The sequence below is a fragment of the Tachyglossus aculeatus genome, chromosome 11 (assembly GCF_015852505.1).
Source record: "Tachyglossus aculeatus isolate mTacAcu1 chromosome 11, mTacAcu1.pri, whole genome shotgun sequence".
NCBI classification, from domain to species: Eukaryota; Metazoa; Chordata; class Mammalia; order Monotremata; family Tachyglossidae; genus Tachyglossus; species Tachyglossus aculeatus.
In genome coordinates, this window is record NC_052076.1 from 38542874 (window position 1) to 38559038 (window position 16165).

The following is a 16165-nucleotide window of genomic DNA, read 5'->3' on the forward strand; positions in this document are numbered from 1 at the left end:
GGTTTTTCTGCCACCCGGACTACCTGTCTATTCTTCCTAAGGCTGTCCCAGGAGAGAAGTGTGGGGCCCTAGGACATTGGTGAACATTGGCCCCATCTGCCCAGGGCAGAAACTCTTGCTGCTTCCCAAGCACCCATGTTTTGTAATTGTCCAGCAGGGTTCCAGTCCCCCTTCCCTCCAACCAAAAGAAGTTTGGGCAACAGTGTCATTTGTCATCATTCTGAGGCAGATCCAATTCCAGTCCAAGTCATTCGTTTGACTCCACACAGAGGAGGATTTGCACTGTGAGACTGGGTGCTCGGTCAACTGCTCTGAGGAGACTGGGAGACAGCTGCATTTTCGCCACTGCTACCGGGGGTGGGGGAAGAAGGAGAGGGAAGGAAGGGGAAGGAAGGGCAGGGGCAGCTCCGAGCTGCCCCTCTGACATGGCTGCCAGCACAGTGGATGTGGCTTGCCTATTCTCTGTCCGTCTGGGCAGGTGTGCTGACATCATTTTGCCCCGGAGAGGCTCAAAGAATGGGCCTTCCCCCATGCAGACCAGATGACCAGTATTTTCAGGAATGGTGCAATGACTGATGTCTGCAAGGATGTGTCTGTGAATCATGCAGTTGACATCGTCATCATCGTCATCTGGATTGTTTTGAGGGCCCAGTGGGAGCAGAGAATCAGACTAGGGCCTCGGGAACATAGTATACAAGTAGAAGTCTCTGTCTTCGAGAACCATACGATCAGTTGCATAATAATAATATTATCATGGTCTTCAAATAAGTGTTTGTCCTGTGCCAAGCACTGACCTAAGCGCTGAGGTAGATTCAGATAATCAGGTTGGACACACAATCCCTGTCCCACACAGGGCTCACACTCTAAATGGCAGGGAGAACACTTTATTAAATACCCATTTTACAGATAAGGAAACTGAGGCCCAGAAAAGTTGTGACTTGCCCAAGGTCACAGAGTAGACAAGTACAGGAGTCGGAATTAGAACTCAGGTCTACTTACTCCCAGGCCCTGCTCTTTCTATTAGGTCATGCTGCTGCTTTACTTTCAGCAAACATGCTGTGTAGTTGTAAGCAGACAGGGGAAAAATCACCTGAGACTCCTAATTAATTTTTCAGCACATGCATTTCATTAGTTCCTCACTCATTTCAATCTAGAAGTTCTCTTAAATTTAGGCTTTGAGCTAGATTCTTCCTCTTCCTTAAAGGAAAGTTGAAAAGTCTTTAGAGATGTTAAAATGTTTAAGAACTTGCAGGTTTATTTCTAAACAAAACTGAAAGCCGTTTGGGAAATCTGATCCTGTGTGTTTGGATTTACAATGGGCACAGCTTGGATAACTCAGATTCTTGTAACCATTATTTCATGCCTCTCAAAAGATTCCTCTGTTCTTGTTCTTGAAAAGTGAAAGCCCCACAAGGCAGAAATCAAAAGCCTTTCGTCTTTATCTTGGACCCCAAGAAGTCCGACGACCCTCCAGTCGTGTTCGCGACTGACAGAGTGGAAGAACTGTTCGAGTGGTACCAGAGCATCCGAGAGATCACCTGGAAGAATACAACTGTGGTATGGAATGTAACCGATTTTTCTTTCTTTTTATGTTTACTCTCTATTGCTCAGTCAACCAAATACCAGCTGTGTGCAGAACCCTGTACTAAGTGCAGGATAAAGTTTAGTAGTGTGTACTCTCCTGAGCACTTAGTACAGTGCTCTGCAAACAGTAAGCACTCAATAAATATTGATTGATTGATTGATGAAAGAAACAATGAGTTTCCAGGTTAGGGAGAGTCTCTGGCCACATTACCTCATTCGTTCAGTCAGTTTCAGTGGCTTCCTTGATTTTCCTTCCTTGAAGTAGGTGGTGGTTCAGACTTCATTATGGTCAGTGTTATGTCCAGGACTGCTATTAATGTCCCAATTTCCTTTTGTTGTTATTATCACTGTTATTGTAAATCAATTAATGGTATTTATCACTTACTATATGCAGAGCACTGTACTAAGTGTACAACAGAATTAGTGAACACATTCCCTGCCCTTAACAAGCTTACATCATTAATAATAAGAATAAAAACCCTTAAGTACCATATTATTTTACTTAGGTGCTTACCATGTCGAGCACTATACTAACCACTGGAGTAGGTACAAGATAATAAGGTTGGACACAGTCCCTGTCCCACATAGGACTCACCATCAAAGTAGGAGGGAGTAGGATTTAATTTCCATTTTACAGACGAGGAAACTGAAGCACAGAGAAGTTAAGTGACTTCTCCAAGATCCCACAGCAGACAAATGATGAAGTCCAGGTCTTCAGACTCCTAGGCCCACGCTCTTTCCACTAGGCTACAATCAATCAATCAATCAATCGAATTTATTGACCGCTTACTGTGTGCAGAGCACTGTACTAAGCACTTGGGAAGTACAAGTTGGCAACATATAGAGACAGTCCCTACCCAACAGTGGGCTCACAGTGTAACATACACCTACACTGCTTCTCTTTCTTCTTCAGAGTAGTCCATTCTGGAGTGGAGCTAGAACCATCTTCTGGGCTTTGTTAGAATGACGAGAGTATTGGAAAAGACAAGGACCAGAGCCCTGTCAGTAGGGAACTGAAAGGTCCTTCCCATTCTCAAGTTCTTGGGTGGCTGGGTGACTGATGAATCCAACAGAGGATGGCAGGGCTGCTTGCCACCATCTTGTACAGGCAGAGTGGAACCACCTCCTCTGAGTCCTGAACAGGACTTAAAATGATAGCCATTGACCAGCACTAGCCACCAAAGTCAGGGGGAGAGAGTGTTGGTGAGGGTGCCCATGAGGGAGCCCCTCACAGCCAGAACTGCGGGTTCAGGCCTCCAGGAGAAAGACCTGGGCCAGGATGTTAGGCTGAAGCCTGCCCATTGTAGCGACAGCTCTCTGCAGAATGACCTCCTCAGCTCTGCTTTTCTGCTGCGGCAGAACACGGAAGTCCACCGAGAATGAATTGCTTCCACGGACGTTCCGTTCTTCCAAAAGGAAAAACGGATGGTAGCTTAAGAATGGTAGCTTAAAAACAAGGACTGATGAGTGTGCTGGGAAGTCTCTCCCTTTCCCAACTAGAAGATTGATCACAGGGTTGGAGGGTCATCTAGTCCATCCCGCTGCTTCCAGACAGCAAGCACCTAATCTAGCTAAGGAAAAGAGTTGTCTAAGTTTTTCTGGAAGTGTTTATGAGGTTGAGCCTACCATGTGTTGTGCCTCCTATGAGTTATAATGATAATAATAATAATGATGGCATTTATTAAGCACTTACTACGTGCAAGCACTGTTCTAAGTGCTGGGGAGGTTACAACGTGATCAGTTTGTCCCACGGGGGGCTCACAGTCTTAATCCCCATTTTACAGATGAGGGAACTGAGGCCCAGAGAAGTTAAGTGACTTGCCCAAAGACACACAGCTGACAATTGGCGGAGCTGGGATTTGAACCCATGACCTCTGACTCTAAAGCCCGGACTCTTTCCACTGAGCCACGCTGCTTCTCCATAGTCGGGAGAGAGGCTCAGAATAGGCCTGACGTTCTCTCAGTGATTCCTTTGGTTCTCTGCCAGGTTGGCCCAAATAAGTAGGCCCTGGTTATATCACTGCTGACATCAGTTAATCAATCGATGTTATTTATTAAGTGATCACTTTGTGCAGGGCACTGTACTAAGCCCTTCAAAGAATCAATCGTAGTAAGTGCTCAGTAAATGTGTGTGGAGCACTGTACAAGAGAAGTTGGAAGAGTACAATATTACAGAGTTGGTAGACACCTTCCCTGGCCTTGGGAAGGGGAGGAAGTACAATACAGTTACTAGACCAGATCCCTACCTCAGGAAGCTTACAATCCAACAGGGGAAACACACCAAAGTAAACTGCAGGTTTGGGGGAAGCTCCATGTACGTGTGTGTGTGTGTGTGTGTGTGTGTGTGTGTATATATATGTATGTGTGCACGCACCCATGAGCACATGTACACATGCTTCATTATCTGTTGGATCTGTCTGAGGTGTTTATGATCCTGAAGGGTAATTTAAGAGTTATTTTCTTAAGGAACAATTTGCTTAATACTACATTTTCTGGATGTCTGTGTCTCTCCCTCTCTGTCTCTGCCTATCCCCCCCTTTCTGTCTTTTCTCCTTTCTCTCTCTTTCATGAAGTAGGTTTCATCTGTATAGTCTTCTCTTGAGTTTCTGCTCCCATACTGAACCATGCCCCTGGAAGCTGACATTGATGTCAGAGAATGGGAATTTCAGGTGGTAAAGAGAAGCAGGTAACTTAAAAAAAAATTCCTTTGTCATTGCAAGCTGTGGCTCTGGAGTGAAGATAAACTTAGGGAAATAATGAAGCACCGAACATTTTTAAGTCAGATAGTTATGGTCCATGCTGGTTTTTCTTAGTTCTGTTGATAGAGGAGAGGGTAGTAACATGTAGTAGTAACATTTACTGAGCACCCATTTGGGGCAGTGCACTGTATTAGGTGACTAGGAAGTCCAGAATTAAGAAGTGACACATTCCCTGCCCTCAAGGACCTTGTCCTCTTAATTGCTTCAAAGGCTCTTCTTTTCACCTGTTGCTTCTCCTGCTGCTTTTTTTCTGCAACTTAGAAATATGCTTTGATGGGCAAAATAGTGTATATATAGTGCCTGGATTCACTTGGACTTTTTTAGATTTTGCAATTCTGAAGGTTTTGTGGAAAGGGAGGTAAAATCGTCACTTCTTGGTGAGGATCGAAAGGCAGATGTGAACATCCTCTCAAATCTCTAAAATGGCCAGAGTTTACAGCGGGAGACCACTTGCAGAAGAATTTGGAGAAGCAGCGTGGCTCGGTGGAAAAGAGCCCGGGCTTTGGAGTCAGAGGTCATGGGTTCAAACCCCGGCTCTGCCGATTGTCTGCTGTGTGACTTTGGGCAAGTCACTTAACATCTCTGTGCCTCAGTTACCTCATTTGTAAAGTGGGGATTAAGAGTGTGAGCCCTCCATGGAACAACCTGATCACTTTGTAACCTCCCCAATGCTTACAACAGTGCTTTGCACATAGTAAGCACTTAATAAATGCCATTATTATTATTATTATTATTATTCTCTGGGACTCAGTTCCCTCATCTGTAAAATGGGGATGAAGACTTTGAGCCCCCCGTGGGACAACCTGATCACCTTGTAACCTCCCCAGCGCTTAGAACAGTGCTTTGCACATAGTAAGCACTTAATAAATGCCTTTACTATTGTTATTATTCAACATTTTACATCTGGCCAGAGCGCTCAGTATCCTGACCCTCGCCAGGTCTTCCCATTTCCTCTTAATCAGTAACAGGCTGAGACCAGCCCTGCCTGCAGCAGACCCAGCTTCAGGCATCTAGAACCCACCATCCCCTTACCTCTCATTCCGTGCCAAAAGAAGTGAGCTTCCTGGACACACTCATTTCAAAACTTTTTTTCCTCGGAAGCTGTTTCTCATGCCTCAGCACAGTGACCATGTGCGTAGTCAGGAAGCCACCAGATTTTAGTCTTAATAATAATAATACTTATTGTGGTATTTATTAAGTGCTTAATATGTGCAAAGCGCTGTTCCAAGTGCTGAGGCAGATCCAAGATCATTGGATCAGATACAGCCCCTTTCCCATATGGGGCTCCCAATCTAAGGGGGAGGGAGAACATCTTACAAATGAGGAAACTGAGGCACAGAGAGGTTAGATCACTTACCCAGTGGCAAGCAGTATGGCCCAGTGGCAAGAGCATAAAGAGTCAGAGGACCAAGGTTCTAATACCAGCTCTTCAACTTACCTGCTGTGTGACTTAGGGCAAATCACTTAACTTCTCTGTGCCTCAGTTTCCTCATCTACAAAATGGAAATTAAGACTGTGAGCCCCATGTGGGGAATGGACTATGTCAACCTGATTAGCTTGTATCTACCCCAGCACTTAGTATTGTGGCTGGCACATAGTAAGTGCTTAACAAATGCCATATTAAAAAAAAAAGTGGCAGAGTTGGGATTAGAACAGAACCCAGGCCTGGTCTCTTCCCATGGTGCTTCTCCTAGAGCGGTCACCACTCTTAATGCTCCTCTAGAAGGGCAGAGGAGAAAATTCTTGGGCCGTCAATGTCTGCAAGCCCTACCTGGCAACAGTAATTAATAAACCACCCGCAGGAGAGCAAAGCAATGCCTTCCTCCTTACACCTGAATTCCCACTGAGGAAAAGAAACAGTTAATCTGACGAGGCAAACTGGCATGGATCTATCGGTCCAGAACCAGAAAGAAATTAGGCAGGCCCTGAAAGAAGTCAGGTTGTGGGAAGTAACAAAACAAAAATTTGGAAGGGAAAAACCTGGACCCATATTTCTTCAGGGGATCAAGGCCAGAAGCTTTAAGGTAGAAATGGCTAGGGGAAAAACAGACTCCTAGTTTGTTGCTTAGGCTGGTTTAGAAACATGCATTTAGATTATTCTTGAGAGGGAATTTACGCCAATTTTAGCTTCGGTTGGGCAGTTTGTCTCGTCTCCCTTCAGGGTACCCCACGTGGAAGAGTAATTGTGTGAAACCGATGCCTGGGTGTGCAGTTTCAAGGAAGAAACCAGGTTCTAGAGAATGTTATTGTTTTCCAGTCATTGACTTCTTCCCCGCGAGGAAGAGAGGGGTGGTAGGAAAGGCCGGCTCTAAGCTTAATGTACTTGCAACTTTCAAAGAAGCATAAACCTGAGATGTCTTATTTCAAACAGGAGAACAACATGAAGTACTGGGAGAAGAACCAGTCCATTGCCATAGAACTGTCCGACCTGGTCGTCTACTGCAAACCAACTAGCAAAACCAAGGATAATTTGGGTAATTTCCCCCGTCACCAATTGGATTCTTTGGCCAGTTCCGATTGCAAGGCAGAGTCGGGACCGAATTGGGGAATTGGAACCAGAACGTTGTCTATTCCCAGGGATGACTCCAGGGGGTCAGGGGAACAATGGCAGTGATCCATGAAAGCCAGGAAGGAAGAGAGAAGCCCCTCCCCTTCCTCTCCCCCTTGCTTTAGCAGCCAAAACTAGTAATAAGAAGAATATTGATAATTGTGGTATTTGTTACATGCTTCCTTTGTGCCAGGCATCATACTAAGTACTGGTGATGATACAAGCCAATCAGGTCCCACATGGGGATTACAGTCTAAGTAGGAGGGAGAACAGGTTTGAATCCCTATTTTGCAGTTGAGGAAACTGAGGCACAGAAAGGTTAAGAGACTTACCAAAGGTTATGCAGGTAAATGGCAGAACCAGGATTAGAACCCAGGTCCTCTGAGACCAAAGCCTTTGCTTTTTACACTGGGCCACACTGCTTCTCAGTTGCAGCTACCCTGGCATTCTAGCTTTGGTCCGACGTGAAGCCAGGCCCAGGAGAGCTTAGCGAGATTTCTGAGTTAGGGTTGGTTAGACTCCACATTCCCACATTGGCCTGGGCAGATGATGTCCTCAGACCTTGGTCACCCTCGTGCCTTAAGCCCCTCCGCCTGGGGACTGGTTTTTTGGTGGCAAATTAGCCTTGCACTTCAGGGAGACCATGATATGAAAGATCAAGGGGCTCATCAGATTTGTATTGAGGTGGCCTCTCACCCTGTCAGAAGGGAAGGCCACATGAAATCCAAGATGGAAATTGAGAAACGAGGTTAAAAGAAGCACAGGAGGTCAATTACAAAGGAGGTGGACACAGGTTTCCGAATGGCTCGGTTTCCTCTCTTCTGTCCCTTCCATTATTCCAGTGATGTGCTTAGGTTATACTTTGACAGGGTGGGTCCAGGGAATTTACATCTCTTGGGGAGAAATTGTGTAATTTATTTAATAGGTTGTGACTGATGCCAGCATTCAAGAAACACCCTTGTCCAGGCCAAGCTTAATGAGAACAGACATTGTGCCGTGACTTGTTTGGTTTGAAGAGAAGGGACGCAGCTGAGACAGAATCTCATTTTCCTGTTTCTCCTCTCTGGAGAGCAAGTCACTGAATTTGGGGCAAGAAATGTTTTCCGCAAGCTCCATTTCCCACCCCCCCCCAATCACTGAAAGTTACTGGGTTTATCACAGAAATAAAATTTGATCATCCGTAATTTGGGATTTCTACAACTACTTTTAGATGCCAAGCGCCCCTAGAATATCTCCAAGCTGGTATTCAGGGAGTTCAGATTGAATTTCAAATAAGCAAAAGTTCATCTGGCTTTTCATTGCCACATGTCCCCAAATAACTGTAATATAGAGTTTTAGTCAAATAGACCTCAGTGTTCATTATGTTATACAGTATTTCTGTCCCAGGGCCCTAGAACTATGGGCATCTTGTAATAAAATAAAACAGAGCAGACAGCCTGAGATGACACTGTCATAAGTAACTGAATATTCTTGTCAAATAGAGTGATGGTTGATTTTATTGTGCATACTTGGCATCCAGCCATTAAGTAATGTTTGGGAAAGAGCTGTGTGCATTGATGCACTATTGTCTGGAAGGACCAGAGGGCTTCACAGGGGAAAAGTGATTTTACTCTCTCCCTCACCCACTGCCCCTTGTTTTCTTTGCAGAAAATCCTGACTTCCGGGAAGTACGTTCTTTTGTGGAAACTAAGGCCGACACCATCGTCAGGCAGAGGGCAAATGAGCTCTTGAAATACAATCAAAAGGGACTGACTCGAGTTTACCCTAAAGGACAGAGAGTCGACTCCTCCAATTACGACCCCTTTCGTCTGTGGCTCTGCGGCTCTCAGATGGTGGCTTTGAATTTCCAGACAGCAGGTAATGGGCCTCGTGGTGTTTTGTTTGTTTGTTTTTTGTTTTTAGTAGTGGTATTTATTAAGCGCTTACTCTGTGCCAGGCATTGTACTAAGCACTGGGGTAGATACAAGCTTATCAGGTTGGACACAGTTCATGTCCCATTTGGGACTCTCACTCTCATTCCGCATTTTACGGATGAGGTAACTGAGGCACAAAAAGTTAAGTGACTTGCCCAAGGTTACCCAGCAGATAAATGGCGTAGCTGGGATTAGAACTCAGGTCCTTCTGACTCTGCGGCCTGTGCTCTATCCACTAGGGCATGCTGCTTACCTTTTGAGAAGGATTGCGTGGCCAGTTGGTGAGCTCTTGGAGACAGGGCCTTTGTCCCAGTTCTTGGAGCCAGGGGAAGTCACACGTGGATACCGCAGGCATTGGGACAAAAGCAGAAGAAAAGAAAGCTGGGTATTGAAGGTCGCCAAATTTAAGAATAGAGTTGAATTCTAGAATGTTTCTAGAATGAACACGCGGCTCTGCACACAGTAAGCGCTCAATAAATACGATTGAATGAATGAAATGCAGCCTTGCATGTTAAAAAAAAAAAAAACACCCAGCAAAGGCAGTCCTAACACTTAACTGGATGATCTTCACCCTTTCGCTCAGTCATTCAAGAATACAGCCAGCCCTTCTGTGACATGTTATATATGTAGGGGAATCCAGATTAATGAAAACCCACACCTTGATCAGTGCTGCACGTATGTGCATGGTGGTTTCTTCCAGTTTTGCCTCATGTTCTCTCCAGATAGATGATCAGGGAAGGAAAAACATTCCCCAGTTCCCTAATTCATTCACTCATTCATTCAGTCAGTCGTATTTATTGAGCACTTACTGTGTGCAGAGCTCTGTACTAAGCGCTTGGGAAGTACAAGTTGGCAACATATAATGAAAAGGGATAGTGAAAATGTGTGTTAGTGAAGATCTGAGTGTGTGTGGGTATTGAGCACCCGCTGTGTGCAGAGCCCTAAAACCAAGCACTTGGGAGAGATCTCACCCTACCAGAAACGTCAGGGAAGAGAGAAAGGAAAGAGGGATGGACAGAGGTGGGGGATTGCTTACAGCAGCAGCAGTGACCCATGATACAACCTGGTCCAAATCTCATCCCTTCACCTCCTGCCTGCCCCCTCCTCCCGGGGAGCTGTAAAGTTGGGGGACCCAAGGCCGGGCCCCTGGACAAGGAGATGCTTGTGGCCGTGATTAGAATTTTGTTGATTATGATGGTGGCATTTGTTAAGTGCTTACTGTATGTCAGGCACTAAGAGTTGGGTGAGTATCCGGGCCCAAGCTTGCCCAGACTGTTGATGACAGATCATATTTTCCAGCCCCTGGGAGTCTATGGGGAAGCCCCAAGGGAGGTTCACCCTGATGATGAGCTAGGCATGTTTTTTTTAATGGTATTTGAGTTCCAAGCACTGTTTTACAAGCTGGGGTAGATACAAGGTAATCAAGTTGGGCACAGTCCCTGTCCCAAATGAGGCTCACAGTCTTAATCCCCATTTTACAGATGAGGTGACTGAGGCACAGAAAAGATAAGTGACTTGCCCAGGGTCACACATCAGACAAGTGGTGGAGCTGGGATTAGAATCTAGGTCCTTCTGATTCCCAGGGCTATGCTCTCTTCACTAGGCCACGCTGCTTCTCAATGGCCTAGTCAGGTCATTGGCAGCACAGGCAGACAGGTCTAACTTTGCATGGCAGCTAGGGTCATGCCCATCCCTAGTGTTCAGAACCTCTTCCTTTCCTGTAAGCGCTTAGTACAGTGCTCTGCACACAGTAAGCGCTCAATAAATACGATTGAATGAATGAATGAATGAAGAGTACCCTGAATGATTGTCATTCATGAATGCCTTTATTTTGACAGCAAAGGGACTAGAGAAAAGGTCAGAGGCTGTTAAGGGAACTAGATCCTTAGGCTCGTTGTGGGCAAGGAGTGTGTCTGCCAACCCTGTTATTAGTGTACTCTCCCCAAGTTCTTAGTCCAGTGATCTGCCTACAGTGAGCACTCAGTGATTGCTTTTGGGGGTGGTTTGGGGTGGCCTGCCCTCCCAGTCCCCCAGACCTTCTCTTTAGTTTGACAAGACGTCAGAGAGAACAATGGACTCCTTCCAGCTGCTTGTTTGAGTCTTGGACTCATAGGCTAAAATGGCCTGAATCAAACACCTCGAGCCCAGCCCCGCCTTCCACTCTACCAGGGCCACACAGAAAGGCACACTTTTCAGGGTCATGAGATATAATTTTAGCTCTTACTGGATTATTATTCAAACCCAACTCCTTCCCACTGCCCTTCTTTATAGCTGCTTCATTTCCTCCCCAGACAAATACATGCAGATGAACCACGCCCTATTCTCCCTCAGTGGGCGGACCGGATACGTCCTGCAGCCGGAAAGCATGAGAAATGAAAACTACGACCCGACGCCATCGGAATCGCAGCGAAAAATGCTCATGACTCTGACGGTGAAGGTAAATCTGGTTGTTCTTACCTCCCTGTGGGCTCTCCGACTGAAAGAACAAAACAGATTCTGTATCTTTTGTTGAATTTTCTTTAAGGGCTCCATAGTATATTGGGAGATAGGTTGGCGATAAAAATCAGTGTTTACCTAGCACCAGCTAACTCTGCTGATTTTTCAGTAACAAAAATGCTTTTGCTCTCTCCCAGTGAAACCAACGCTGGGGGGAAAACCTGACTTTGAGGGATCCTGGCTAGGGCTGTCTTTGATTTGGGAAGTGAAGAAAAACAAACACACACACACACACGCACTACGCTCCCCCCCACCCCCGTCCCCCCAACTGTGTTCTTTTCAGAGAAGAGGGCAGATTGAAATGATGCTTTATTCAGAACAACACCAACAGCTTTTGTAGTTCCGTGGAAGTAGCATGGCCAAGTGGAAAGAACTTGGGTCAGAGGACCTGCATTCTTGTCCTAGTCCTGTTGCCAGCCTGCTGTGTGACACTGGGAAAGTCTCTTGACTTCTCTGGACCTCAGTTTCCTCAGGTGTAAAATGGAGTTGAGCCCCGAGCCCCATTCTCTCTCCCTCCTTCTTAGATTGTCAACTCTGTCCAAGTGGGAAGAGCCTGTGTCAGATCTGATTATCCTGTACCTTCCCCTGAGTTTAGCAGTGTGCTGAGCGCATAAGTGTTTAATGATAATTAAGCATAGTAATGATTATGGTATTGACTAAGTACCTCCTATATTATAGGTACGTTAATCACCCGAGTGACAACTTGATCACTGTGAGAGAACTTAAAAAGCACCTTTAAGTTTCTTTAAAAAAACTCCATCAACCTGGCTATTTCTGTATTCCCTTCTTTCAGAATCTCGTTTTTTATAGGGAGAGAGCTTTTCATTGAAAATCACCATAGTTTCAGGTGGCTAGAGGCTCTCTGTCTCAATCTGACGTTCAGGGAGAATATTATTCTACACAAAAAGACCATATTCCTTCACACCTCAAAGACCTGTGGGAGAGGAAAATGTATGATTGACTATCCCATGAGGCTGGAGAGGAAGGGTAGGATGGATCTGCTTGAAACAGTGAAATCCAAGGTGGTGGGGTGGGAGGAGGCTACCCAGTGAGGAGGGCGCAGGCCTTTGGGACATTCAGCATGGTCCCCCCTAGGTGCCACAGAGGAACACTCCCCTCCCCTCTCCTCAGGAGGCGGCCGGATGGGCGAAGCAGCCCTGCAGAGAAGTAGAAAACATCCACTGTCTCTCAGCAGCCTTCTTCCTCCCAGGAGGCCCAAAATAATCAATCAATCAGTGGTATTTATTGAGCGCTTACCTTATGCACTTGGGACAGTATAGTAGATGTGGTAGACACTATCTCTGTATAGAGGAAATAGGCACCCGATTTCCCCAGTTAGTACTTATTAAACACCGCAGTTGGGGAGTACAAAGTGTATGTGGGCCAGGGACTCTGTTTATTCTGGTTTATTTTTCCCAAGAGCTTAGTATAGTGCTCTGCACACAGTAAACACTCAATAAATACCATTGGTAGATTGATTTATCTTATATCTGCCCCAGCTCTTAGCACAGTGCATGGCATAATACAAATCATAGTATTTAAGTGCTTACTATGTGTGAAGCACTATGTTAAGCACTGGGATAGATATAAATTAATCCGGTCAAACATAGTCCATGTCTCAGGTGGGCTCAGAGTCTAAGGGGAAAGGAGAACAGGTCTTGAAGCCCTATTTTACAGATGAGGAAACTGGGGCACAGGAAAGGGACTTTCCCAAGGTCACCCAGCAGGCAAATAATAATAATAATAATGATGGTATTTATTAAGCGCTTACTATGTGCAAAGCACTGTTCTAAGCGCTGGGGAGGTTACAAGGTGATCAGGTTGTCCCACGGGGGCCTCAGAGCCGGAATTAGAACCCAGGTCCTCTGATGCCTGGACTCTTTCCACCAGGCCACGCTGCCTCCCAAACACCACTATTATTATTAAGAATGTTTTTAGTGGGAAAACATGTGGCGACTTAGAAATGGAAGCAAATTGACCAGACAGACCAGTTCCTGGTCTGTGAAACAATCTCTCTCAAGTACCGTGTTGGCCACAAGATTATCTGGAGTTTGATCAGGGCCAGGCACTCTCAGTATCTGTCACAATGTCACACACTGACACTAACTCCTTGTTGCGGTTTTAGGTCCTTGGGGCTCGCCACCTGCCCAAACTTGGCAGAAGCATCGCCTGCCCATTTGTGGAGGTGGAAATCTGTGGGGCCGAATACGATAACAATAAATTCAAGACAACGGTTGTGAGTGAGTATCCAAATAATCTTGCTCTTTTGGTGTGAATGAACCGACATAGGATCAGTGGCAGGTGCTGTTGAATGCTCAGTATGTGAAATTTATCAAGACCGTCAGAGGAGTAAATGATGGGAGTTTATCGCTATTGACAGATGTTTCCTTCAGCGTGATTTTAGTGTTCTGTCTAGAAGCACATGAATGTACATGCTGTTAATCTAGGAAGGGAGACAAGGCCATCCTTAAACTCTTGATTATCTGTTGTAATGAGAGACAAGAGTTTCTGGATAAGGGAAATCACCGATAATCCTCCATACCCCTCATGTTAGTAGTTTCAAGCTACTTCAGCATCAAGCTGATCTCTGCTACCTCTTCTTTTAACCCTGCCCCATGCTGTTATACTGCTTTCTTCCACACCCTCTTCTCTTTGCTGTGCTTCTTAGGTTCTTTCCCAACTCTGTCCTTCTCCCTATCTCTTGCCATTTTTCAGTTCCTCATTCCCACCTGAAGCCCGCTTTTTCTAACCTCCCCTCTAGCAGAAGTGCCACTAGACAGAGCTTGCTATCCTTCGATTTTGAGGACAGGAGGTGGATATTCTTTGCCCTTGGATAATAACCTGGAAAGATAAGTTGCCCCCCAAAGCTTCCGGGAAAAACCGATTTTGCTTGATTATCCCAGAGAATCTTTTAGGATTCTCTTAGGAGCAAATCAGATAAACTTTCTGATTCCATGTATTTGGAGCACACCCAATTCACCTCTAACATGGGGGTTAAGTCCCCATCGAACCCTTCATGGACACAATCCCTGTGTACATATTTGTTCCTTCAAACTTCACATCCATTTTGGAAGAGCTGAGTTTTATTTTAGGGAACTTAAAAATACCTGAAAATGGAGTAAAAACCAGGCATCCGTTAGGCAGAAGGGTACAGACCATCCTCCTGTGCGAAGATCAACCTGGCAGTTTGGAGCAGGGAAATAAAGCAAACTCTTTTTTTGCTCTCTACCTTCTTTTCTGATTATGTAGTAGGTTTTATTTCTTTTGCCTATCTTAACTGTGAGGGAGAGTGCTTGTTTCATCTGTTACAGGATCTTTTGCTGCCGAGACTCCTCTCCACTGAGAGATGTTTGCTTAAAAGCATGATTTTTCAAAGGAAACACGACACTGGGGGCCATTTCATCTGGACTGTGGGTTCACTTTAGGAGAAAGTCTCAGTGATGGGTGGAGGAGCCTAACCTGGGTGTAGCCTGAAGTTTGATCAACTCTGTTTGACTCTAGACTGTAAGCTTGTAGTGGGCAGGGAATATGTCTGTTTATTGTTGTATTATACTCTCCCAAGTGCTTATTACAGTGCTCTGCACACAAGCACTCAATATATATGATTGAATGAATCCAATGGCCTGTTTCTGTTTCCATGGAAGCAGCTAGACCACGTGGCCTCACCTCATCCTATGTCTGGAGGCAGTCAGCGATCTGAACAGCTCCCATGTTAAAGGAACATGGAATGTAGGGGTTTCAAGCTCAGCAAAATATTCTGGAAACCTGAACAGTGGAAATTATGCAAGTTTGGTATCATAGGTTCACACGCCCCTAACCGTGAAATGTTAATGCAGCCAGACTGGGGTCCGGGTTGAGATTTTCCCTCAGGAACTGAAGGATTCTAATATTTACATGTTAAGGCTTACTTTCTCTCGTGTGAGCACAAAAAGGAAGAAAAAATCCTCCTGCCTGTGACCTACTTTCCATCTATCCACCTTCCTGGCATTCAGGCTGGAATTCAATTAAGTTCCTAAAAGAGACGATGAAACGTAGTTGTGCGGAAAAAATTGCCCCAATTAATTTCCTATCTGCCTGGGATCCTGAATGCTCTTCCTTAGCAAATCCAGAAGACACAGGCGTGGCCTTAACCAGCATGTTGTCTCAGGCCCAAGTGGTTCTGTAACTTTGCAAGATTCTGTTGGGCCCAGAGCTATATCATTGGTAAATTCATTCATTCAGTCGTATTTATTGAGCGCTTACTGTGTGGTAATATGCCCAACAGGTTCAGCCTGATGCTCCCTTCTCCCCAGCTTTACACCCAGTAGGGAGACTAAGGCTGTGACGGTATAGTAAATGGAAGAAAATTTTTCCCCCACTTAGTGTTAGTGCTGAGATGCCTAACGACTTTAGGTTGATTCGGGGCAGTTACCAGAGGTGGGATAGGGAGCACAATGCTGCACCCAGGATAAAGCCATTTTCTCTGCAGCAGTGTCACCTTTTTTTTTTTTTACGGTATCTGTTAAGTGCTTATTATGCTCCAGGCACTGGACTAAGCACTGGGTAGATACAGGCTAATCGAGTTGGACACAGTCCTTGTCCCACATGAGGCTCACAGTGTTAATCTCCATTTTATCGATGAGGGAACTGAGGCACAGAGAAATGAAGTGACTTGCCCAAGGTGATATGTGGCAGATAAGTGGCGGAGCTGGGATTAGAACCCAGGTAATAATAATAATAATAATGATGGTATTTGTTAAGCGCTTACTATGTAAAGAGCACTGTTCTAAGCGCTGGGGAGGTTACAAAGTGATCAGGTTGTCCCACGTGGGGCTCACAGTCCTCATCCCCATTTTCCAGATGAGGGAACTGAGGCCCAGATAAGT

General features: G+C 45.4%; 1 protein-coding gene across 1 annotated transcript in view; it reads left to right on the top strand.

Moving 5' to 3' along the window:
* Positions 1 to 16165, top strand: part of PLCG2 (phospholipase C gamma 2) — an 85760-nt gene that overhangs the window by 57185 nt on the left and 12410 nt on the right. The window contains exons 24-28 of the mRNA XM_038754315.1: positions 1400 to 1557; positions 6715 to 6817; positions 8539 to 8748; positions 11096 to 11241; positions 13426 to 13540. Of these exons, the coding sequence (XP_038610243.1) occupies positions 1400 to 1557; positions 6715 to 6817; positions 8539 to 8748; positions 11096 to 11241; positions 13426 to 13540 (732 nt within the window). The remainder of the gene's footprint in view (positions 1 to 1399; positions 1558 to 6714; positions 6818 to 8538; positions 8749 to 11095; positions 11242 to 13425; positions 13541 to 16165) is intronic.